The 27,393-nt window shown below is 36.8% G+C and overlaps 1 protein-coding gene across 4 annotated transcripts in view; it reads right to left on the bottom strand.

Moving 5' to 3' along the window:
- Positions 1-27,393, bottom strand: part of FCHSD2 (FCH and double SH3 domains 2) — a 352,645-nt gene that overhangs the window by 171,533 nt on the left and 153,719 nt on the right. For all 4 annotated transcript variants that reach the window (XM_027848012.1, XM_027848010.1, XM_027848011.1 and 1 more), the window contains 2 exons: positions 18,643-18,787; positions 1,212-1,345 (listed from right to left, as the gene is read on the bottom strand). In XM_027848012.1, coding sequence (XP_027703813.1) covers positions 1,212-1,345; positions 18,643-18,787 — 279 coding nt within the window. The remainder of the gene's footprint in view (positions 1-1,211; positions 1,346-18,642; positions 18,788-27,393) is intronic.

The raw sequence follows: 27,393 nt of genomic DNA, 5'->3' as shown, positions 1-27,393 counted from the left end.
CCTTACAACTGAAAATATGTTTAATAGGAATGTATACGTAAAGCCTATATCAGATTGCACACCGTCTTGCGGAGAGAGGGGGAGAGGGAGGAGGAGAAAAATTTTAAACTCAAAAGCTTATGGAAGTGATTGTTGATAAATCAAAATAAATTAATAAAAATTTTAAAAAATAACTTTGATCATATTAATTTAACATACAAAAACAAGGAAAATAACACACTGCACCCATAAAACAGTTGCAGTTTCTATGTGAGAGAGATTAGTATCTCACACAATATGTAGAGTATTTGTAGCCCCTAGTGTAGCTGCAGCAATTGCTTCAGATTTCCTTCTCCTTGAAAAGCACAAGATATGATTACCATTGGAGAAAATCACGTGACTGAGTCTAGATGGTAGAGAGATAAAGAGGAGGTGTTTCCAAAGAGAGTATGTAGCCCATAGTTCATCAGCACAATGAAACTTTTAACAAAATTTAACTGTTCACAATAAATTTATGTAGGCATACTTATATTAGTAAATGATAAAACAGATTAGTAATATACAGTATTTTTACATTTATGACTTACTAAATTTTTTTAGATGTCTCTACAAACACACATTGTTTGTGATTTTCCTCAGTACGCCACAAATATCCAAGAATTCTTATTTAATTATCAATGGTCAACCCGTTAACAACCAAAACCATGAATGCGAAACATGCAAATGTTGAGGGATGACTGTACATGATTTTGCTGAAACATAGTTTGGAGGGATGGGCTGAGCGCAGACCTGAAATTTCACTGGTAAGGGGAGTTCCCAGTGTGGAAACTCCCTCTATTTATGTAGACCAGGAACTTCTTAGTAACTTTAGAATACTGACTGGAGACAATGAGAGGTTAAATGACTTGTGATCATTGTAAGGCAGCCAGTATGTCAGTGTCAGGACTTGAATTTGGGTCTTCCTGACTACAAGGTCAGCCCTCTCTATACACTTTGCCACTTTTCCTCTGAATGTTTTAAATAATCTATTTCAAATAAGGAGATGCCTTAGTAAATTATAACTCTCTTGTATACTGCCCATTTGAAGAATGTCAGCCCAAAAGGAAAGGGCATTATAAAAGTCCAAGACAATAACCGAAACAGAAAAGCAAACCTCTATCTTAGAATAAAAAGTAGGCAACAAAACCTTCAACAATGACCTGGATTTGCACGAGTTTTTCAGAAACACATACTTGGCCTCAATGTCAGCTTTTTCTCGGACCGCGTGAGCCATCTGCTCTGTCTCAAAGTACTTCTTTTTGCCTTTAGCTAAATCTTTCACTGTCTCTTGTAACTCGGTTTGGATCTTTGTCAATTGGTCCACGCACTGCAAAAGAGAACGTGAAATCATCAGTATTTTAGCAGTCAACTTCAAACAAAATGAGCTTTCTCTGGGCACAGTGCCTCCAAGTCAGAGCTGTAAAACTACACTAGTCTCTTTGCTTTGGTCTTCTGAGCAGCCTTAATACAACCTACAACCCGAGCAAATCTCTAGCATGTACAGTCCACCCATATTCCTTGATTTTTAGGAATGGAAAGGACTTTAGGGATTACCCTAGTCAAATCTCCTCATTTACAGATAAGGAAACTGGGCCCACAGTTGAAGTGTTTTGGCCAAGGTCTTTGAGCTAGTTAAGGACAATGCTGGGAGTCAAGCCCAAATCTCCCAACTCCACTACACTCTACTGTTCCATTGTAGTCAATACTTCCGGCTTTCCTTAAAGAAGAGTGCCTGTCTTCTCTACTCTGACAAGTGGAAGAAGATGAGAGCTGCCAGCAACCGACAGACACTACACTAAAGCTGGCAAGAGATTAACAACCATGGGACCCTGTTGCTTTTTAAATGCCTACAATGTCAGAAGGAGGAAGTTCAAGAAGAATGGCAGCAAGTATTTCAGCTGTTCAATCTCCCTTCCTCTGTGACTGCCTTTGTCCCTCCCTCTCTCTCTCCCTCTGTCTCCTTTCATCTTTTCACTTTTACCCTACACCCCAGTTCCCAATTAGATACCTAAGGAAAAAAATTAATAATTCAGGCTAGACAAAAGGAAAGGGGTGGCACAGGAGAAAGATCACTGGACCTGGGGTCAGAGGATCTAGACTCTCAGTCAGAATCTATGACAGAATTGTGTAACTTTTGACAAATCATATGACCTTTCCAGGACTCAAGAGTGCTCATTTTTAAAATAAGGGTGCTCAATTTGTCATAGTTAAAGGCTAGTGTGTTATAGGATAAAGAACACTGAGCTTATAGGCAGGAAACCTAGGTTTAAATGATTACCCAGTTTTTTATTCACACCCCACCCCCAACCCATTTCTCAAAAAACCCAGCTAATTTTGTTGTCCCCTCTTCATCTTCTTTCAGAAGTACAGAATATTAGAAATAGAAGAGTCCTTAGTCATTCTCTAGTTCAAGCCCTTCATTTTACAGATGAACCACCTGGGGCCCGAGGCATTAAATGACTTTCTGCTGGTCACACAACCAGTTAATGAAAGATTCAGGGTCAGGACCTCTATCTTTTGACTCCACGTGTACTGCTCTTCCAAGTATACTAGTTATTCCTTGTTTTTATTTAATTTCTTTTAATCTCCCATCACCTACCAAAAACCTAATTTGTGAATAAAAAGAAAATTCTACACATATATGTATACACACATATAAGGAAGACTGATGAAGTAAAAAGGATTTGGTACGTGTAGTGAGAAGGACTGGAGGGTCGAACAACATCTATGACACTTGCTATCTGCATATACTTTGGGATGCCTCTGAACCTCATTTTCCCTTTCTACAAAAAGAAAGGTCTGGACAAGAAGCTATTTAAGATCACTCTAGATTCTAAATCCTATAATACTAGATTATTATTTCTGAATATTATATATCTTCTTTATTTTTAAATTATTTTTTATTTTTAGTTCCAAATGCTCTCCTTCCCTCTACCACCCCATTTGAGAAGGCAAGAAATGATAGCCATTATACATATGAATTATTTCCACATTAGCCATGTTGTAAAAAGGAAAAACAAGAAAAATAAAGTAAGTGAAAGAAAATATGCTTCAATCTGCAGTTAGAGTACATTAGTTCTTTCTCTGGAGGTGGACAGCATTCTTCATCATGAGTTTACCTTGCAGATCTATGGGTAAAAGAAGAGTTTATGACCAAACAAGAGATAGAGAAGATTACAGAAAGCAAAATGGATAATTTTGATTAAATGACATTAAAAAAGTTCTGCGCAAACAAAACCAGTGCAGCCAAAATTAGAAAGAAAGCAGGAAACTGGGGGTTTGGGGGGATAAGAAATTTCAGTTCACTGGCTAACTGTCACAAATCATTGTACTGATCAAAGTAGCTAAGTCTTTCACAGTTGATTGTCATTACAATATTGCTATTGCTATGTACAATGATCTCCTGGTTCTGCTTACTCTCTCTGGTTTTGCTTTGAATCACCTCAAAAGTTTTCCCAGGTTTTTTTGAAACCATCCCTCTCTGCCCCCACCCCTGCCCTGCTTCATCATATCTTACAGCAAAAGAGTATGCCATCACAATCATATATCACAACTTGTTCAGCCATCCCCCAACGAGCTGTTTGTCTAGTTTGTCTGTTACCATGTGGTCATACGTTCTACTAACACATACAACTAATGCCAGGTATGGGTTTTTAGGTTTCATTTAGCATTAAAATGGTCCAACATAGAAGAATAAAAGTGGTCAGAACAAAAAAAAAAATGAGCATAAAGTCAAGCCATATTACACATATCCGGCTTAAAACTCAGTTTCTAACTTTTTGCCAACATAAAAAAGAGCTGCTAAAATATTTTGTACATATGAGTCCTTTTCCTTTTTCTTTAATCTCTTTGGGGTACAGAACTAGTAGCGGGATTACTGGGTCAAAGAGTATGTACAGCTTTATAGCCCTTTGGACATAGTTCCAAATTGCTCTCCAGAATGGTTATCAGAGCAGGTCACAACTCCACCAACAGTGCATTAGTGTCTCAATTTTTACACATCCCCTCTAGCATCTGTCATTTTCTTTTTCTGTCCTGTTCGCCAATCTGAGAGGTATGAGGTGTAGTACCTCAGAGTTGTTTTAATTTGCATTTCTATTATTAGTGACTTGAAGCATTTTTTTATGTGGTTGTTGATAGCTTTAATTTCTTCTTCTGAAAACTGCCTGTTCATATCCTTTATCTATTTATCAATTGGTGAATGATTTGTATTCTTATAAATTTGACTTAGTTCTCTACATATTAAGAAATGAAGTCTTTATCAGGGACACTTGCTGTAAAAATTGTTTCCCAGTTTTCTGCTTTCCTTCCAATCTTGGCTGCATGGGTTTTGTTTATGTAAAACCTTTTTTATTTAATATAATCAAAATTATACATTTTACCTCCCATGATCCTTTCTACCTCATGTTTGGTCATAAACTCTTCTGTTATCCAAACATCTGAAAGAATAATTTTTCCATGCTCATCTAATTTGCTTATGATATCCCTCTTTATGTCTACATTATGTTATCTTTTAGTATATCTTTATTATGTAATTGTTTCTTTTATATGTATTAATCTGAAATTATTCAACAATTAGCAAGCATTACACTGTGCTAGGGACTAAACATACAAAGTCAAAAAAATAACAGAGGTCCTGCCCTCAAGGAGCTTACATTTCATTAGGGAGACAACATATACACATATAAGTAAATACACAATAAAAATAAGGTAATTTTGAAGGTCAAGGGAAGGATTCTAAGAAATGGAGCTAAGAAAGGATAGGCAGTGTAAATGTATGGAGAGAAGAGATGAAATTTTATGTGTACGAAATAGCAAGAAGACTAGTTTTGATGGACCATAGCTAGACCATGAAACAGAGTGAAGTATAATAAAGTTAGAAAAGGTAAATTGAGGGGAACAGCTAGGTGGCACAGTGGATAGAGCTCTGGCCTTAGAGTCAGGAGGACCTGAGTTCAAATCCGGCCTCGGACCCTTAACACTAGTTGTGTGACCCTGGGCAAGTCACTTGACCCCAACTGCCTCAGAAAAAAAGCCCCCCCCCCGAAAAGGTAAATTGAAGACAAATTGTAAGGACTTTAAAGAAATGCTAAATAGAGGAGTCTATATTTAATCCAAAATGTAAAAGGACTGGACTTTACAACGAACAAGGAAGTGACATGATCAGACGGGTACTGTAGAAAAACTAATTGGGCAGCTGTGTAGATGGACTGGAGAGGGGAGAGCCATAAGACAAAGGGACAACGGTGGGGTCGATCCAGTGGGGAATCGTCTGGCCAAAATACCTACATAAAGGGAAGTGAGAAATGCTGTCTGGAGATTGAGATCCCAGCCCATTTTTCTATATTTAAGGGAAGCAAATCATCTTCCACATGTGCCATCTCTGTTGAAAACCATCCTACTCCATGGAGCCTTTCTTAATTCCTCCTCCTTCCAACTAGAAGTCTTCCTCTTCTTTCCCAATTTTCCCGGAGGACCTGATCTAGAGATCTCTTCTGTCCCATCACATTTTGCCTTGTATTATAATCATTCGTGTAAATATCATAAATCTTATAAGCTCCTTACAGGCAGGATATGGATTACCCCTTCCCTCTCCCTGGGAAACAAGCAGGATATTGTATTTAATAGTCTGTTAACAAGCATTTATTACCATGTTTCAGGCACTGTGCTAAGCACTGAGAATATAAAGAAAGATTAAAAAACAAAAATAACTCTTGCTCTCAAGGAGCATTCATTCTAATAAGAAAGACAATGTATAAATATCACATACATATATAGTAATTACTTCATAAATATCTGCTGAACTTCAGGATGCCTGCCAGGAATTCCAAGGTGTCACAGACTGGGATATCTGTCATGATATGTGAGCAGTGAAAGAGCAGATCTAAGTAGATTTCAGATCTCAAGATGTCTGGTGGGCGTGGCAGGCAGGGTAGTTCAGGTGCCAGCTTGAGGATTTCAGTCTATGCTGAAGTCTCATAGGCTCCAGGCTGAATGAGCCTTATCTTCATATCCATATCTTGGCTGAACACTCTCTGGGGACTAGTCATTCATTCATTTCATTAATTAATTTGTTTCCTTCAAGAAGCACAGGGTAAAGTGAATTTCCTGACAATTCAATTCTTTAAAAAGATTCTATAAAAGTCTCATCAGAAAAATTGCATTTATTTATATGGATCCTTCTTCTCTGCAGAAGTTACCAAAACACAGTTTATAAACAGAAGAGCTTTCCTGTGTAATCAGCTTTCCCTTCCTTTCCCTCATAGAAAAGTCACAACCAAGTGTTCTCCATCATTAAAGTGAACTCTGGTGTTGGCTTCTTATTGGACATTTAGAGCTTTCTGCAAAAGCATAATCTACCCATTTATAAATGAGAAATACCCTTTGCTCAATTTTTGCCCCATTCCCAGAATGGGGTGCACCCCCCCCAAGAAATATTTCCAACTGTTGAAGTACCTCCTTCAAGGTCTAGTTCCTCTAAGAAGCCATCTCAGCTCCATGCCCAAAGGTGAAAGTGATCCTTGACTTCTACCTTACAACTCTCTCACTCTCCTTTGTATCATACTTATTTGTATGTTAATCTCCCCCTACAATGGATTCTAAATTTCGGTTCACTTCCTTTTAAATAGATAGTTGCCATAAGCTAATGCCTATTTCTGACCTTCCTTTCTTTCAAAAAAAAAAAAAAAGACTTTCAAGTCTTTACACATGACAGTTAAAACTCAATTTTTTTATTTTTGTGTCTTTTAAAAATAATTTTTATTAATAAGTTTAATTTTTAGATCCCTTAGAAAAAAAGTTTTTTAAATTAATCTATCCCTCTCACTACTCTCTCCGTGCCTCACTCTGTCCCCCCACAGAGCAAATAAAAGGGGGAAATTGGGAGGTGGGGAGAAAGACCACAGTACACAAATGAATAGTCCAGCAAAAATAAATTCCTACGTTGGCCTTGTCTGAAAATGTGTATTTTTTACTGTATTTTAAATTCATTCCCTCTCTGGCAGGAGGTGAGGGACATAAAACTCAAACCCTTTAAAGGTGAGGTTTAAAAGTTTTTATCTCTTCGCAAACCCCTCAAAGATCAAAGTTAAAACACATACACACATCTGCCATTGCCTCTTGGAAGAATAACAATCACTGTTCACAATTCCAAAATGTCTTAAAGATGCAGCAACAAATGTCTATAATTGTTTGGGAGAGGCTATTGTTGTTACATTTGTATACACTTATATATTTATATGTTGTTTCCCTCAATAGCATATAAGCCCTTTTAGATCTGGGACTCTTATTTTTGTCTTTGTATGACTGGGGCCTACTGCAGTACCCAGCACACAGCAGGTACTTAATAAAGAACTGATTGATTTCTATGTCATAAAACCTCATACTATTCCCAACACTTATAAAAGCGCCCTTATGATAATCTGTTGTGGCCACTAAATGTTAATGCCCCCTAGGTTTAGAAAAAAGCTATCTACTGACAAGAGAAACTACTACTGATAACATGATGTGTGGATTAATATGGGCAGGGGGACAGCTGAATTGAGTTTAAAAAATATTAATTATAGTGGGATGAAGGCTGATAGCACCTTGGACTATAGTAGAGGTGGTCTTCTATCACCACCCCCATTGGCCTAGAATTGGATCTACCTCCCCCAAAATATCTCCATCTGTTGAAGTCCTGACTTTAAGGTCCAGTTCCTCTCTGAAGCCCTCCTTGCTCCCTGCCTAAAGATGAAAGTGATCTCGCCCTCCTCAAATTTCTTACAACACTCTGCCTTGACCTCTACCTTACAGAAAACTTACAGTTTTCTTACTTTCCTTTGTTTCATACTTATCTGTATGTGTGTCATCCCATCCCCTAAGTGAGCCCCCTCCTCCAACCTCCATGGATTCTAAGCTTCTTGGGAGATGGACTTATGTCACAGGCATCTTTTTATCTCTCAGCACTAAAGACTGGCGACTACACATAAAAGGGGCTAAATAAATGTTTGCTGAATTAAATTGAACTCTACTGCTCTTTTAAATAGACATTTAAATATCCATTCTGTGGAAAAGACAAAGCTATTCATTTAAAGGAAATCCTATATTAACTTGAGTTAACAAAGGTACTTATATAATGCATGTTTCAAGCATTTCCTGGCCTTCAGTCAACTCAATTCAACAACAAATGCTTAAGTGCTTACTATGTGCAATGTGAGGAAACAGGTACTTGGAGAGAAATGAAATTTGTCCCTGCCCACATGGAGTTCAGTCTAAACAGGGGAGCTGACACAGATACACATGAAGTCAATTAAACAAACATGTTAAGCACTAGCTACCTGTCTACATTGGTAAAGATACAAAATTTAGATCAATCAATCATTCAGCATTAAGAGTACAGTGTGCACCAGGCACTGTGCTTGGTGCTGGTGATACATATACAAAGAACGTAATAATTCCTATTCACAAACAGCTTTGATTTAATGGAAAGGAGGAAACAAGTACATAAATAAAAATGTACAGAATAAAAATATAATAAATACAAATCAGGGAATATCTTATGTAGGAGGTGACACTCGAAGTGGGCTCTGAAGGAAGCTAGAGATTTTAAGAAGTAGAGGAGAGGAGGGATGCATCTTTCAGGGATGGGGGACACTCTATGCAAGGGCATGGAGAATGGAGATGAGGCAGTAAGTGTAGCTAGTTGGTGGAGTGTCAAGGTAAGTAATAAGAAATTAAGTAACAAGCTTGAAAAGGGGCTTTAAATACCATTGCAGAAGATACTTCAGTGGGACTAGTTACTGTTAAGTAGTACCTCCATTTCATAGAGGTGTAAAAGTAATAAAAGTAAAGTAATGATGATGATAGTTAATATTTATATAGCACTTTAACAGGTGGTATTAAAGTTGTGGTTTAAATCCAGTTTTCTTGATTCCTAACCTAGGACCTCTAAATACCCTTCAAATTTTAAAGTTCTATGATTCTATTAAGTGTCAGGCTTCTTATTTAACATTGAAATGAGAAGCTCAAAATCATCTAAAACATAGGCAGAGGACTAGCTGTCAAAAAGAGGCAGTTATAATTCAGGGGAAAGAAAAACTGGATTTGGAGTCAAAAAACATGACTATTCCACCTGTTATTTATTTCTCCTATGTTTTTGTGTGACGTTGGGAAAGTCACTTAATAACATTGATCAAGCATTTACTATACTATTACAAATAAGCATTCATCAAGCACTTACTATGTGCTAGACACTGAGCACTAGGCATAGAAAGACAGGCAAAAAATATGCTCCTCATCCTGAAGAAACTGACATTCTAACAGCAGAAGGGGCAGCTAGGTGCCAAAGTGAGTAAGAGCACCAGCCCTGGAGTCAGGAGGACCTGAGTTCAAATTCAACCTCAGACACTTACTAGCTGTGTGAACCTGGAAGTCACTTAACCCCAACTGCCTCCAAAAAATCCACACAACAACCACAACAGAAACATTCTAATGGGGAAGACAACTTGCAAACAACAATATACATCCCAGATACACAGAGTATAAGTGGAAGATAACCTCAGAGAGAAGGTGCTAACTGATGCTACGTGTCAGCACTTTATAATTTAAAAAGTACTTCTACACCTCAGTTTCCTCATCTCTAAAATGGGGACAATAACACTTGTGCTATCAACCATCTGTGAGAATGAAATGACAATGTATGCAAAGGATTCGGTAAATCTTTAAGCACTAAATAGGGTAAAATGCCAATTGCCACTGTGGATGAAAACTATATAATAAAAGACTATATATAAAACCTGAATTACATATAATTTATTTTTTAAATTAAGTACATATATGATATATTGAATAAATATAACATACTAAACATATATAACATTTATTAAACTTATATTAACATATATTAAACATATAAATGCATTAAAAATGTATAACAGTACCATATGCATATATAGGTATAATATACATTATTATTAACATAATTATTATATAAATTATACAAATATATACTAATAACAATTATATAATTGTAGATATAAATTGATATTAATAATTAATATAAAAATTAAGTATTTAATTAAACATCTAGTGATTTTATTATAATATTACTCACCAATAATCTTTACTAATTATATAATTGTTAATTATAATGTTAATATCATAGTTGTTAAATTAAATAATTAATGATTATATAGTATTATATAAATATATCATACTAATATAGCATGTTATTTATCATAGCTCATAATATAATAATATATGCATATATATGTAAAACTTAATCCAATAGTGCCAACACTATCTTATTTGTGCCCCTCTTCTGCTCTTTTATGTATATTTTGTACACATTTCTGTGTTTAATATTAATATAAGCCTACAAATTGGGGTTTTAAGAAAGAATCTGAACGTGATGATTTATCATCTTGAAACCACAGTGTACTAGGATGGTGTAAGAGCTCAACTGGACACAGTGAAATCTGATGCTTTAGGTCTGGAACTGGATGAAGAACTACTACACTTCCAGCTGAGAGCCAGAACTTGGTGAGAAGCACAATCAGGACTAACCATTTGAAACTAGAAAAAAATTCAGTTATGTTCAACCTGCCCACATGTGTGAAGAAATGTGGGCAGAGTGCTGAGGTATATGCTAGGAGTGAGAAAAATCTCCATTAATATCTGATTCCAGCTGCATGAAGCTTCTAGTCTAGTCAGTGAATTCTGACGAGAGGGGACAGGAGGAAGACAATCACCCAAAGGGCTGGCTTGGGGCCTTTCAATGGTGCCTGTGTAGTAGGGCTAGATGAGGTTGACTATCACTTTAAGTAAAGGTACTGAACTGACCTAAAGAGACCTTATCAAAAAAAGAAGCTAATAGAGGAGAGAGGACAGGGTCCCACTGGAAGGAGAGGCACCAAAAAGGGAATGCTCTTGATATAATATTCCCCAAAAAATGCCAGAAGCAGCCACCTAGCATCTGGGATTCCCTTCCCTTTATAACTTTGTTCTGTTGTAAGTGAGGTGTTCACAAAAGCCTGAGTTGGTCTAGGGTTATGGTTTGGGTTACCCCCGGGCTCACGAAAAGCATATACTACAACTGGGCGATTAGCTATGATAAAGACCATAATCAAATCCAGACTTGCGTCAGTAATCTGAATTACATACCAACTAAGCTTATCTCATCCTTACAGAAATGGACCTCAGAAAGGGCTCTGGGCAAATGTATATGCAAAGGTACATGAGAATGCAAAACTAACCTAGACTTAGAGAAGGCCTTAAGGTAAGACCAGAGCCATGGTGGCAGTAAGATGGGAGACTATGGCTCGAGCCAAGGGAAGTGCTCATTTGATGCTTTTGTTCATACTCTGACTTACATTTACTCCCCCCCCCCTCAAACCCCTGGCTGGACTAAGTTGGGAAGGAGGGAGGTGTTCCTTGGTGCTCAGCTATCAATTCAATAGCAGTAAAAGGGAGAGAGAAGGAAGGCAGTCTCAGGGAGAAGGGAACCAGCAGCTCAGCTGGAAGCAGTTCCTGGACACCCAAAGGACACCCAGAGACACACATCTGGCCACTTCATACTGGTCAGGACACAGGGAATACCAGAGCAAGGATAAATTGGAAAGAAGTTTTGCACAGTGCCTAGAAGGTCAAAGGAATCAGATTCTATCTGAAAATGGGAAATGAGCCCAGAATTGAGGATGGTCTCTGGAAAATTCCATGTCTTTGTTGACCAAACTTGGAATGTCATATAAGGAAAGGAAATAAAAGAACTGTTATTTCATATTATAGTTATATATACTTAAAAAAGGATTATTTGTATTCCTACCAAAAATGGCTTAACTTTAATGAAAAATGTGTTTCCACATAATATTATGATATTAATCTGATATCATCACTTTGATAACTGGAAGAAGTGATCGTGTGCCTGATGCTTATCCAGGGAAGAAAGGAAGCCTGGTCTCCACTTAAGTTGCCCAGAGTCATTTCTGAGGCTCCCAGCCTAACAGAGACACACCAAGTATGTATTCACAGAAGTAGCCTAAGCTTCAGCAGCTCCAAAATATAAAAGGCGCCACAGAAGCAAAACCACCATGCTACTGGTACTGACATGAGATGACACAGTATAAGTAAAAGATCTAGCTCAGATAAAACCCTTCACCTCAAGCTTAGCCTCAGTTTCCCCATTTGTAAAAAGTTTACTACCTACCCTGAAGGGCTAGATTAAGGAAATAGCTTTGAAAACCATAAAGCGTGTGAAATTATGCTATTTTTCCTCCCTTAAACAAAACTCTCTTTTGACACTAGAGATTTCGGAATGTTTACCTTCATTTCAGGTGAACATGTTTTAGTAGGTCCATTAAATGAAACATAGATAATACCCGTTTACGGCAACAGAAAAAAAAGTTGAAAAGATAGTTCTCTCTTGAACATCTATGTCTCTGAACTTTGGAGAGAGGGGTAGTGGTGGGAAATTCCACTAAAATACTTCTATTTAGCTTCAAAATTTTGTCAATCAAAAACCTAGAATTCCCCTCGCTACTTACCCCCACCCATATGAACAGAGCTTTTGAATCCAGGAAGTTAGACTACCATCAGTCTTTCACTCTACATACCACATTCATGTTTTACTACGAACTCATCATTCTATCAAAAAATATTTCTCTTTACTGTGTTTATTTTGAAAAGGGGAAATTTGAGGAAAGAAGAAGTTGTACAGATAGGTGTTGTTATGCAAATGGGTTAAAAACAAATGGCAGAACTAGAGAATCAAAGAGATGCAAGGAAGGGACCATCAGAAGTCAGTCACCTAGTTTAATCATTACTTGAGGAAAGTAATCCTCTGAGAAGGAAAATGTCAGAAGCAGTGGAATTAGATTCAGATGATACGGGTTTGAGTCTTGACTGTTATTTACTAGTTGGGTAACCCTTGGTAAGTCATATAACATCTCTGTGCCTCAGTTTCCTCATCTAAAATTTGAGGGAGTTGGGCCAAATGTAAATTCTAAAGGTCCTTCCAGCTCTAAATCTATGGTCCCTTTACAAAATTCCCAAAACATAACTGAGATTCTCACAAAGATCTCAAGTAACAGAAGACTCAATACTCTTTGGCAGTCCATTCCACTTTGTAGGGAGGACCCTAATTTTATAACTGAAGTTGCTGAGCTCCAGAAAAGGCAAATCCCATGGTCACAATAGGATACTGTGGTAGAGGTGAAACCTAGGTCATGTGACTCCTACTTTAATACTTCCAATCAGAATCAATTCTGATTCTTGACACTGGATGAGTAATTCAAAGGAAATGAAAATTAAGTGAAGTATCTAGCCTTTTTTTGTTGTTTTTAAGAGAGAAAGCTAAGGCTTTCATTTTACAGAAACAAGCTTTGAAAAAAAAGAAATAAGTTTTGGTAAATATTACTAATACTAATTTCCACTTCTACAGCATTTTATTCACAAAAATCATATGGGGGAAGTAGTGCAAGTATTATGTCCCTCTTACAAAGGAGGAAAATGAGTTTCAGAGAAGGGAAATAACTCTCTAGGAAGTGACTAGACTATTCTTCTGGCTCTTTTCCCTATGTGCCAGGCTAATCTATTAGATAAAGGGGGGGGGGGAACTGTTTAGGTTAAAAATTAAAATACAGGGTGTTGCGGAACATTGGAACTTAGTTGAATATTATCCCTCAAGTTACAACTTCAGTTTCCTCATCTATTAAATGGAGATAAAGATTGCCCACCTGACAGGGCTCTTATGAGAATCAAATGAGATAACACATGCAAAGTGCTTTGCAAACCTTAAAGCACTCTAAGAACAACAGCTATTATTACTATTACTTCAAATATTAGGTGAAATTTTAATCATCTCTCCCAAAACAATAATTACCCTTCCTCTTAGGCAGACAATGATAATTAGGCTCCTAACGTATATACCATAAAATCTGAAACTTTTGACTACTGAAATGATAACATTCAATAAGAAGCACAATTATTGCTTTATTGAATTGAACTGTATTTGAAACAAGATATATAACAGGGTCAGCACATCTTGCAGTTTTAATTTTTTTTGGTCATCATAAGCTTATTTTAGAAAGAATAAAAGGTATAGGCAGCAAAGAAAGGGCAGGGGTCAAAACTGATTTTGATCTTGCAGTTTTTCAGGTACACAATGGGCAACGTGCTTCACTAGCATTTGCGTTGTATTCTAACGTAATCTGAACCCTATTTTACTTGGGTGGCAATTTTTATGTAGCAACTTCTCATATTTACGCAGTGGCTTAAGATTTACCAAGTATTTCCCTCACAGCAGTCCTGCAAAGTAGATAGTGCAAACATTAAGTTCATTCTAGAGATGATGAAACAAAATTGGCCCAAAGAACTGATGGGCTTGTCCCTAACACCTAAGTCAACACTCTTCCTACCACATCATATTGGCTCTCAAATAAAATAAAGTCTAAAGTAGAAAATGTCTAGGTAGTCATTTGGTGAACAGTCACTCTTCCTCAGTGTAATAACTGAAGATATGTTCTAGCCTCAGGACTTCCAGTCATCAGCCAAGCCATTGCATCATATGCCTGTCTCTACCAACCTGCTCCTCCCCATTTTTAGCAGTACATTTAGACCAGACCTGAGACCCACATCTCTATTCCTAGGTCTTCCAAAATCTATACATCCCCAGTCTCTGGAGAAATCATTCTACTAGTCTTTGGTGCTGCTGCTCTAGGGTCCAACTAGTCCACTTAGCTTATTATCCATATTGGATACGGACCACATTTCATATTCACTTCCCATCTGTCCACAAGGCCAGCCTTTTTTACCCCCTGCCTACACTGTGTGCTTCCTTTTCCTTCCTCTCTTTTCCAATTTCCCAGGAAAAAACTCCCTTCCTTGTTGTCACTGTTCTTTATGTGTTATCTTCTTCTATTATAACAAGGTAAGCTCTTTGACGGCAGGATCCCCAGCATGTAGTACACATCCTGGCATATAAGAAGCACTCAATAAATGCTTTTTGATTCATGTACTCAATCATTTGAAAACTTGAATTTTAGAATACTCTTTTAGGGTAACCCATTAGGCCAAAGTCAGTCAACTTTGTTAAAAATTATTGTAGAACAAGCCAACAGATAAACTACTAAGTAATTGAACAGAAAGAGACCTTACTTCCTTCCATCAAAAATAAGTTGCTTTGTTTCGTTAAAAAAAAAATCTACAGATAAACATTTTTACTAAATTTAAATATTTTAAGCTATAAGATCTTAAGGAATCAAAATGTACTTAAGACAAAATGAAATAACATGGCCTAATAATGGAAACTTGGAATCAAAAGACTAAGCAATTAAAAAGTATGAGACTGACTATGTCCCAGGCACACTGCTACAGGCTGGAAAAACAAATACAAAAGTGAAACAATTCCTACTCTAAAGGAGCTTACATTCCACTAAAATCTAGTTCTAATTCTGCCTTTGCTACTTTATTACCAATGTGACTTTTGGCAAATCACTTCTCTTTCTCATCTGGAAAATAAGAGGGGTAGGATTATGATCTCTAACGTATCTTGGATGATAAATCCTAGGAATCTCTGAAAATAAAATCGTAAAAAAACAGTGGTATTTGGAAAAGATTTTTTAAAGCAATCTTTTTCTCTTTTCTAACATGAGGGGAACATTTAATCACTTAAGTCTATGGGCAATTAATCTGGGCTACGACAAATATAAAATTTCAGTAATCTTCTTGGATCTTTAAATGAATAATGTTAACAGATACCTGGAGTTTAGAAAAATGAAAGGAAGGGGGCAACTAGGTGGTGCAGTGAATAGAGCACCGGCCCTGAAGTCAGGAGGACCTGAGTTCAAATCCGGCCTCAGACCATACACTTGACACTTACTAGCTGTGTAACCCTGGGCAAGTCACTTAACCCCAATTGCCTAAAAAAAAAAGAAAGAAAGAAAGAAAGAAAGAAAGAAAAAAATGAAAGCAGATAGCTGAGGTACTTAAAGATAAATCATCTAAAGGGAAACTTCCAAAAGACTTTTCTGACACCATCAAAAGTACTTATCATTTGTAAACACACATGCCCCATTATATCTACAGGGCCCAAGACCATAGCTTTTCTAAGGCTTTTAGCTGCTTTTTACCTCTTGCCTGGCGAACAGTAATCAAGTCAGTACTTACACTGCTTTTGGAGTAGGCATGGCAATTGACTGCCCGGATGCCACTCCTTCATTTAGGTTGTCTCATTCCAGCAGCATATATGGCTCTCAAGGGTAGAGGTTATCTTTCTTTTGCACTGTGTCCCCTAGCATTTAGCACAGCAGCTGACACATAATAAACACTTAATTTTTTTCATTTATTTTCAATTTAAATTCTAAACTTTTCTTATTACACCATGGTCTCCTATATATTCTTCCCTAAGAGTTTTTATTAGTTTCATTTCCTTAGAGTTGCCATATCACCCTAGAGTTTAAAATTTTTTCATTAATTAAGTACTTCCTTCCAAATTTCCCAGAGAAAAGATTAAACCTAGATCACTTTTCTTGGCAAAAGACATTTTGATAACTTTAAGTCTTAAGGTGATGTGCGTGGATGCAGCTCAAATAAACAATTATGATGCAAAAGAAAAAAGAAATAAAACCAGCTGAGAATGTCCAATAAATTATTTTCTAAGTTGACCATGACAAAGAAAACAAAAAAAAATGTGCATATAGTCTCTTGATTTAGATCACCGTAGAACCAAATCAGTGCCACTGTCCTTGAAATGACCAATGGAAAGACTCTGTGATCTTTAATATACATAACTCCATATAATAAAAGTAGCTAATAGCAGCAACCATTTATAGAGCTTTAAGGTTTGCAAAATGCTTTCCATGTGTCATTTCATTTGATCATGTACTATCCCACAAAGTCAGATATAGCCCTCTGATGTGGATTAGTTATTAAGTCAGCTTAACTATTGGCATTAAATACAGTCCTGTGTAACACCTCTGCCCAAATGATTTGGATGGTTTTTCTGAAGGATGCTATGAAAATGCAGGCTGTGTACACAGAAGATGACATGACTCCTGACTGGCTGAGAAAACATCAAGCTACAATGCAACAAACTTCAGAAATGGTTCAAGTACTTCAGAGGAAGCAAGCTCCTACTTCTGAACAGGAGAGAAAACTTCCTAGAGTCACAGACACATGGGGAGCTCGCCTCTGCTTTGACATATATGCTGTCCAAGAGACTGCTAAGAGCAGACTCCCCTTGGTCAGAATGTTCTTTTTCTTGGGGAATAGAGAGTTTATCTCATTTGTAAATCTTCATCTACTTTTGTGTATTCTTTGATCTACTCTAGTATGTATAACTTCCCCAATATCTGTTTATTGTTTACCTAGATAAATACGTGTACTAGCTATCTGTTATGATCTTTTGTGTAATCAGTGGTGAGAGAGAGTTATGCTGCTGACAGTGACCTAAGTATTCCCTTCCCTTTCTGAGAATGTCAAGGAAAGTGGCTTTTATCCTGGTCCCTAAAGTACCATACCTCTACACTACCAATACTAACTGGAGAGATATAATATTGGTCCGCCCTTCTAAGGGAGACTGCTATTTTTAACCTTTGCGGGAAGCCAGAGGAGGGATGTGACTAAGTGTTTGCTCATCCTCTTACCCACCTCCAAGAGGGGTATGAGGTCCTCTGGACATCTTTGAAGAAGTCCCTTCCCCGTTTATGTAGGTATGTAGCTTCACAGTTCAGCATTCCCTCAGAAGTCATGTCTCCTTCCATGTATCTAATACGAAGCTTCACAGGGTCATCCCAAAGAAAAAATACCAACTCATGTGAGCAAAGATGCTACATATGATTAGAGGGCTTTCATTTAAATGGAAAGACTTTCACAAAATATTCCATTTCAAACAACATAGTCAAACATACACATAATAAAAACGTCATGTAAAAGGTGTTTTATACATATGCTGTTTACAACTCTAATTTGACATAACATTGATTTTTTTTTTAAAGCTGATTTGAATTGGAAATTGAGGGAATGCCCATCAATTGGGGAATGGCTGAACAAGTTGTGGTATATGAATGTAATGGAATACTATTGTGCTATAAGAAATGATGAGCAGGCAGACACTTCAGAAAAACCTGCAAAGACTTGTATAGTCTGATGCTGAGTGAAGTGAGCAGAACCAAGAGAATGCTGTACACAGTAACAGCCACGTTGTGCAATGACTAACTTTGATAGACATTGCTCTTCTCAGCAATGCAAGGATCTAAGACATCTCCAAAGGTCTCATGATGGAAAATGCTACCCACATCCAAAGAAAGAACTAGGAGTTTGAATGCAGATCAAAGCATACTATTTGCTATTTTTTTCTTCTGTTTTATTTCCTCTTTCTGGTAGTTCCTCCTATTGGTTCTAATTCTTCCTTACAACATTACTAAAGTGAAAATATGTTTAATAGGAATGTATATGTATAGCCTATATCAGATTGCGTGCCATCTTGGGGAGGGAGAGGGAGAAAAATTTAAAACTCACATGGAAGTGACTGTTGATAAATCAAAATGAATTAATAAAAAAAATTTTTTTAAATGCTGCTTTGAATCTTTGGTGGGGCAGGGAGGGGGAGGGGGGAGAGAGCACATGGGACAAAAATGGAGATATTACCCTTTTTAGCTGTTGTTCCTTTAAGTTTCTCACTGTCCTGGCAGGTTCTGAAATAAGGTTTTTATAGTTTTCGCAGATATTGATTCGGGACTGGGCCACCTGCATAGTTCCTTCTAAAAATGATTTCCAAACAGGATACATGCTCCTAAAACCAAAAGAGGGACACAAGAGTTAGTAAGGAAGAGAGTTAATCATTTCTTTACTCCAACATTACCTATGTGCCCAAGAGTTATCATATAACCAAAACTTCCACCAGGATAAACTGATGAAAATAATCCTGGCATTACTTACGTCTGACACCGTCTTTTAAGTGCTTTGCAAATCTTAAAGTCTAATAAAAAACATTATCAAGTATTATTCAGAAAAGATCAGGAATAACAGAAGTCTTGATTATAATTGCAAACTTATTGAGAGCTAGCATTACTTTATGGTTTAGCTTCCCATATTACTGAATTCTGAGGCCATACTGGAACTCAGGTTTTCTGGACCTAGAGTCAGGAAGGCCTGAGTTCAAATCTGGCCTCATACATTTAGTAGTTATGTGACTGTGGGAAAGTTATTTAACCCTGTTTGCCTCAGTTTCCTCATCTGTAAAATGAGCTGGAGAAGAAAATGGCAAACCACTCCAGTGTCTTTGCCCAAAAAAAAAAAACCCAAATGGAGTCACAAAGAGTTGGACACAATTGAAACGACTCAACAACAATAAATAACATGTTACTAATTCTATTTTCTTGCATGGCTTGAAACTGTTCTGGGATGATCCAACTCATCAAATATTATGGATGACCATATACCATACTAGGAGTACAATATATTCAAATTACAAAACAATCAACCCTAAAATGACATTGATTATCATTACATCTTCCTTGAAAGGCCTTAAGGGTCATAAGTTATGAAAGTAATTGTATTGCAAAAGTATGGAGGTCCCAAGAAACAAAGATTTCTGGTTAGCAAACGGAGCTGCTGCCTCTATGGTTTATATGACTGTTTTAATTCAGGATCATGTGGTTTACATAACTGTTTTAATTCAATTTAAAAAAAAAAAAATCACTGCTAGTCACAAATTCTAAGGTCAAAGACAGAAAGGTCTCAAATACTCCCAAAATATTTATAGCAGTACTTTCTAAAGTAATAGAGAACTAGAAACAGAGCATTTGTCCATCAACTGAGGACTGGCTTAACAACTGTAGTTTTGTAATGGAACATTACTGTTCCCTAAGAAATAATAAGTATGAAGACTACAGAAACACATGTGAAGATATATGTGAATTGATAAAGAGTTAATTAAAGAGAACCAGGAATACAAGATATACAATGATAACAATAATGAAAACAGAAACAAAAAAATTTGAAACTGAAAATTATGTCATTATAACAAACCAAGCTTGGCCATGAAAAAGAGATGAGAAAATACTCCTTTTCTCCCTTCTTTGAAAAGATATGGGACAGGACAGCTAGGTGGCGCAGTGGATACAGCACCGGCCCTGAACTCAGGAGGACCTGAGTTCAAATGTGACCTCAGAACAAACACTTGACACTTACTAGCTGAGTGACCCTGGGCAAGTCACTTAACCCCAATTGCCTAAGAAAGAAAAAAGAAAAGATATGGGACTATAGATGTGGAACTTTGCATAACATCAATTGTTAGAGTTGATATATATGTTGTTTTACTAAACTACTTTTTCTCCCTCTCTCTTTTACTCTGTTAAAAGAATGATTTCTGGGCAGAAGGGATAGAGATAAATTTAGAAATGAAAATAATTTAGAATCAAAAGATATCAAATGAAAATTTAAAAAAAGGAAAAACTGTGTAGAATGGTTACAGTACCACAGTGTTTCAGAAGAGTAAATATCCAAATTTTCAAAAAAGGGAGGGGAAAAAATGATTATGCAAACTATAGGCCAGTAAGTTTGACTTTAATTCCTGGCAAAATTATACAATGTATTGTCAGATGAATAGCTGATGAACATCTGGAAAAGGAAGCTGTGATGACAGAGAGCCAGCATCACTTCTTCCAGGACAGGTCATACCAGACAAGTTCCATCTCTTTTTGGCAGGGTCCCTAGACTGGCAGATCAGGGCAGTGCCTTAGATACGGTGACAACCTTCATAGGAATATACACTGAAAGCTATAACAGACTTTAGATGATGTTGAGACCAACCCTTTCATCTCTGTTGCTCTTCAGTCATTTCAGTCAAGTCTGATTCTATGACCCCATTTTAAGTTTTCTTGGCAAAGAAACTGGAATGGTTTGACATTTCCTTCTCCTTCTCATTTTATAGATGAGAAAACTTAGGCAAAAGGGTGAAGTGACTTGCTCAGGGTCACACAGCTAGTTAAGTGTCAGAGGCCACAGCTGAATTTAGGAAGATGAGTCTTCCTGATTCCAGGCCTGGCACTACACCATCTAACTGCTGCTTCATTTTACAAATGAGGAACCTGAAGCTCAGAAAGGTTTAGTGACTTGCCCATGATCACATACCTAGTAAGCATCAGAAGCAGGATTTAATCCAATTCTTCCTGATTCCAATTCTAGAACTCTCTCAATTTACACCCTGCTACCTCTCATAGCTAATATTTATTTGATATTTTAGGATTCACAAAGCACTTTACCTGTATCATTCATTTCTCACAACAATTCTCTGAAGTAGGTGTTTTTATCCCTACTTTACAAGTGCGGAAACTGAGGCCTAGAGATTATGTGACTTGCCTAAGGTCACAAAGCTAAGCATCTCAGGCAGCTTCCATTTCATGTCTTCCTGACTCCCAGGCTTGACTTCACTATATCACCTACCAAGCTTTTAAAAAAGTTATTCATACCATTCTTACGAAAAAGATGGAGAAATGTGGTCTAAAACTGTAGTGTCAAACTCAAGTAGAAACAGAGGCCACCATGGCAACTCTACATAAGGATCACTGTGGGCCATATATAGAGTTAGTTTTAAAGTGTAATATCTTTGTTTTTTATATTTTCGCTTATTTTGTTAAATATTTCCCAATTACATTTTAATCCAGTTTGGGCAGTATGTGGCGGTCTAAACTAGCACTTCTTAAACTGTGGGTCTCGAGCCCTTTATGGAGACATGAAAAATTTAGCAACAGTAAAAGGTCTCTGAACACACAATGACCAAAAATTAATTCAAGATCAAACACATAACGAATCCAAGGTGTTTCTGGTAGCGCTTGCCCGTGTTGTACCACAAGACTTCACTGCAGCTTTGGTTCTGAACACAAAACATGCGCACGCTGCACTGCACATGCCACCACACCATGCAATGCCAACAAACACTGCCAAGAAACACCTTACCTCAGATTTGAGACTATTGTATGTTATGAATTACAGGGTTTTTAATGTACATACAAAGTTTTCTTCTCTTACAAAAACATAATAGTTTAATTATGGAAAATAAAGACTTAATATTTTCCTACTGTCATTCCTCAGCATGTAAGAATCGAATTAGTATATCTTTAGATTGTATTGTGTTAGAATATTTAATTTCTTAAATCACCGTTATCTTCTTCTTTTACAGAAACTTAAGTTTTTAATTGCAGTAAATAAAGACAAATGCCCTTTATGAATATTTCTCCACCATCACCACTGTATGTATATGTATGTGTGAACATCAATTTTTTAAAATTAAGCATAAACAAATATAATTTTATAAACTAAGCTAGTATTTATTTTAGAAATTACTAGCAATATTTATTTACATTTTAGGACAAAAATGCTTTCTTTTGTTTTTTTTTTTTGGTTATGGATAAGTGGCTAAATTTAGACAGAAGAGGTAAAAATACTGATGACAATGTAGCAGAGTCTTCACTACCAGGTTATAGTACACCTAAATTGACAAGAAAAAGAAAATATGTCGAATCACGTGGCTCCCAAGAGGGTGAAATTTAAACAGATTATTGAAATTTAAAGATGAAGTTGTTAAATATGGTAGAATGGGGGGGTGATTCTTTAAAAATGTTTACAGCTACAGATGATTTTATAACTGAAAATAACTTTCCCAAAGATTTAGTTGTAAGTTATAATTGATCATCTGAAGTGCCTGAAGACAGTTTCAGAAATATTTACCTTCAAATTTTAATTCTAAAAAACTAAATTGGGCTCATAAACTATACTTAATTGAAATAAAAAAGGTCAGTCATCTGCCATTAAAAGTTCTAGAAGAATTTGCTGAGTTATCAAGTGACACAGGGTTTAAAATTTGAGTTTCCTAAAAATTCATTAAATGAATTTTGGCTTGGGATTAGGACAGAATTTCCAACAATTTCTATATTCTTTTTTTTTTTTTTAAGGCAATTGGGGTTATGTGATTTGCCCAGGATCACACAGCTAGTGTCAAGTGTTTGGTCTGATGCCGGATTTGAACTTAGGTCCTCCTGACTTCAGGGCTAGTGCTCTATCCACCCAACAATTTCTGAAATGGTTCCAAACATACTTCAGCCATTTTATACTACATATTTATGTGAAGTGGCATTTTCAGCATTAACAATTACAAAATCAAAATATCAATCAACTCTGAAAAATGTTGAAGATGTTCTACATCCTGCAGTATCAAAGATTCTACCAAGATTTAACTCTTTATGTTAAAAAAACCAAGCACATTCATCTCATTAGTATGCAATAATAATTGGTAACAGATGGTAAAATTACATGTATACCAAAGAATTGTTTTAAAATAAATTTCTTTATGATTTATTATCAGCAAATGTTTGATCTATCTATTTTATATACCTATATACCAGGGGTTGCGCAAAAATTTCTCGGGCAAAAGGGGGTCGAAAGTGGAAAGTATTTAAGAAGCCCTGGTCTAAAACAACAGATACAGTAGGATGGATTTAGAAATCTGAATGGTCAGACTCAGAGTAGTCATTTTTGATTAAATTGAGGCCATTCACTAAGCACTCCTCTCCTCCTCAATCTCACATCACTCTTTTATCAAAATAAAGAGGTAGTGCTACTACCTGCCACAGTTAAACCACTGTATTCGTTCTTGATCCAATTCCATCCTGTCTTCTAATAGAGTGGCTCCTCTATCATCAATGTCTCTCTCTCACTAATCTCTCACTAATCTTCAATCTTTCCCTATCAACCGGCCACTTCCCTAGTGCTAACCCATATTTCTCCCATCCTTAAAAAACCCTCACTTGATCTGTCCATTCCCTGTAGCTAATATCCCATATCTTTCCTTCCTTTCATGGCTAAACTCTTCAAGAAAGCTATCTACACATCCTCCCCTCTTAGTCGCTTCTAAAACCTCTATAGTGTGGCTTCTAAACTCTACATTCAATTGAAACGACTCTCTTCAAAGTTACTCAAGATTTCTTAGCTGAGAGATCTAATGGTATGTTCTCAGTCTTCATCTTTCTTAACCTATCTACAGCCTGACACTGTTGGTCACTGTCTTCTTCTTGATACTACCTTCTCTCTCAGGTTTCATGACACTGCTCTCACCTGGTTCTCTTTCTACCTGTCTGCTCCTTCTCAATCTGCTTTGCTAGATCTTAATTCAGATCACCCCAGCTAAAGCACTGTCTTGAGCCCCCCTTCTCTTTTCCCTTTATATTGTTTTGCTTGGTGATATCATCAATTCTCAGATTTATGAAGTCTTAACCTTTCTCCAGACCTCCAGTCTTACATCTCCAACAGCTTAGTGGCACAGTGGAGAGAGCACTGGGCTTGCAGTCAGGAAGACCTGAGTTCACATCGGAACTCAGACAGTTGGTGTGTGACCCTGTACAAGTCTGTCTGCCTCTGTTTTCTTAACTATAAAATGGGGATAATAATAGCACCTATTTCCCAGAGTTGTTGTGAAGAGCAAGTGAGAAAATATTTGTAAAACACTTAGCACAGTGCCTGGCACATAGTAAGTGCTTAGAAAATGCTTGTTTCCTTCCTTCCTCTTCTTGACCAGACATTTCAGACTCTGAATTCATTATCTTACCCAAAACTCTCTCGTCTTCTGAACTTCCCTATTACTGTGGAAGTCCCTAAAAACCCTCTGCTCCACATTCCAACCCAACTGACCTACCAGTTGTTCCCTTAACTTAGCAGTCCTCCTCTGCCTTCTGTGCTTAGATGTTCTCCCTCCTTATCTCTATCTAGTAGGATCATTAGCTTCCTTCTAGGGTCAGCCCAAGTCACACTTCGTACAGAAAACCTTTCCTTTTGTTGTTACTAGTTGTTGCTGTTCTTTTCCTCCTGAAATCTTTTTCTATTTACTTTTCTGAATCAATATTGTATTATCTCAATTGAATGTAAACTTCCTGAGTGGACGGACTTCTTTTTTTTAAGTGAGGCAATGGGGTGAAGTGACTTGCCCAGGGTCACATAGTTAGTAAGTGTCAAGTGTCTAAAGCCAGATTTGAACTCGGGTCTTCCTGAATCCAGGGCCTCTATCCATTGTAACATCTAGCTGCCCCAATGGAGGGGCTGTCAACAGTTTTCTTTCTTATCCTAATTGCATTGATTTTGTTTGTGCAAAAGCTTTTCAATTTGATGCGGTAGAACAAGTTTTCTTTCTTATCCTAACTGCATTCATTTTGTATGTGCAAAAGTTTTTCAATTTCATGTAGTAGAAACTCCTTTATCTTATTAAATTGCCTGTATTTCTTGTCCGGTTAAAAACTACCCCTTCCGCTACCCAATTTCCCCACTCCCAGACATCAGTGTGAAAGGTACCTTCAACATTCAGGTAGTATTATCCATGCTAAGCTTATTATGGCATATGACACAAGACTTTAACCTAAACCTAATTTTTGTCAAACTTATTTCCAAGTTCCCAAGCAGTACTTATCAAATAGGGAGTTCTCCAAGTAATTTATGCTCTCAAGTTTATTGAATATAGGGTTGTTTAATTCAATTGTTTCAGATTCTTCCTCGTCTAGTCTGTTAGAATTATGTACATTATAATTTTTAATAAATATCAAATAGCTTTGATGATTACTGTTATATAAAGTGATTTGAAGTAGGAGTGCTTATTCTCTCTTCATTTATGCTTTTTCTTTTCATTATTTCCCTTGAGATACTAGACACTTTGTACCTCCAAATGATTTTTATTATTTTATCAAGCTTTATAAAGTGTTCTCTTGGTATTTTGATTGAGATAGTGCTAAATCTGTAAATTTAAGCAGTATCTTCATTTTTATTATACTGCATAACCCAACTATGAAGAATGAATATCCCCCCATTATTTTTTTAAATAGGTGTTTTGTGATTGCATTAATTTATAAATGTTTAGTGTGCCTTGGTAGATTGACTCCAAGATACTTTAAGCTTTTCATAGGTTTGTTTTTTTTTTAAATGAGGACCTCTACAATCTTCCAAAGTTTACTGATAATGCCTTAGCAATCACTTCTGCCCACTTATTTCAGTATTCAGATGTAGTGCATCCTGACCAGGTGACTTGTAAAAATTGTTTCATTCACTATGCCCAACAGGGTATAACAATGTGCATACCCTTTGACTCAGCAATACCACTTCTAGGGCTATATCCCAAAGAGATCATAAAAAAGGGAAAAGGAGGGGCAGCTAGGTAGTGCAGTGGATAGAGCACCAGCCCTGAAGTCAGAAGGACCTGAGCTCAAATCCAGCCTCAGACCAAACACTTGACACTTACTAGCTGTGTGACCCTGGGCAAGTCACTTAACCTCAATTGCCTCCACCCAAAAAAAAAAGGGAAAAGGACCCACATGTACAAAAATATTTATAACAGCTCTTTCTGTGGTGGCAAAGAACTGGAAATCGAGGGGAGGCCCATCAATTGGGGAATGGCTGAACAAGTTGTGGTATATGATTGTGATGGAATACTAATGTGCTATAAGAAATGATGAGCAAGCAGATTTCAGAAAAATCTGGAAAGATTTGTATGGACCAATGCTGAGAGAAATGAGCAGAACCAGGAGAACATTGTACACAATAACAGCTACATTGCACGATGACTAACTGTGACAGACTTAGCCTTTCTCAGCAATGCAAGGACCTAAGACATCTCCAAAAGTCTCATGATGGAAAATGCTATCTACATCCAAAGAAAGAACTATGGATTTTGAATGAACATCTAAACATGCTATTTGCTCTTTTTTTTCCTTCTCTTTTGTTTTGTTTCTTCTTTTTTATGGTTCCTCCTATTGGTTCTAATTCTTCTTTACAACATGACTAATGTGAAAATATGTTTAACAGGAATATATAAGTAGAGGCTATATCAGATTGCACACCATCTTGGGGAGGGAGGGGGAGAAAATTTAAAACTCAAAAGCTTACAGGGGCAGCTAGGTGGCACAGTGGACAGAGCACTGGTCCTGGAGACAGGAGGACCTGAGTTCAAATATGACTCCAGAAACATAACACTTACTAGCTATATGACTTTGGGCAAGTCACTTAATCCCAACTGCCTCACCAAAAAAAAAAAAAAACAAAAAAAAAAACAACTTATGTAAGTGAATGTTGAAAACTAAAAAGAATTAAAAAAAAGAATTGTTTCATTCTTTACACTAATATCCCTGGTGCCTAGCCCAGTTTCTGATACATAGTAGGCACTTAATAAACACTTGCTGATTGACTGATTAATCAAGGTAAGCAGATGCTCTATAACTATCTCCTGACTTACCTTATGTACTGAAATATAATGTGATATGGTGGATAAAAATCAGGAATATTTGATTCAAACTCCACTTCTGACACTATGTAATCATGCATTAGTCACTTAATCTCTCTGAACCTCGGTTTCCTCACCTGTAA

This window comes from Vombatus ursinus, unplaced genomic scaffold (assembly GCF_900497805.2).
Source record: "Vombatus ursinus unplaced genomic scaffold, bare-nosed wombat genome assembly UNPS02005659.1, whole genome shotgun sequence".
NCBI classification, from domain to species: Eukaryota; Metazoa; Chordata; class Mammalia; order Diprotodontia; family Vombatidae; genus Vombatus; species Vombatus ursinus.
The sequence above is the reverse complement of the archived record's forward strand: the minus strand, read 5'-3'. Positions and strand labels throughout refer to the sequence as shown.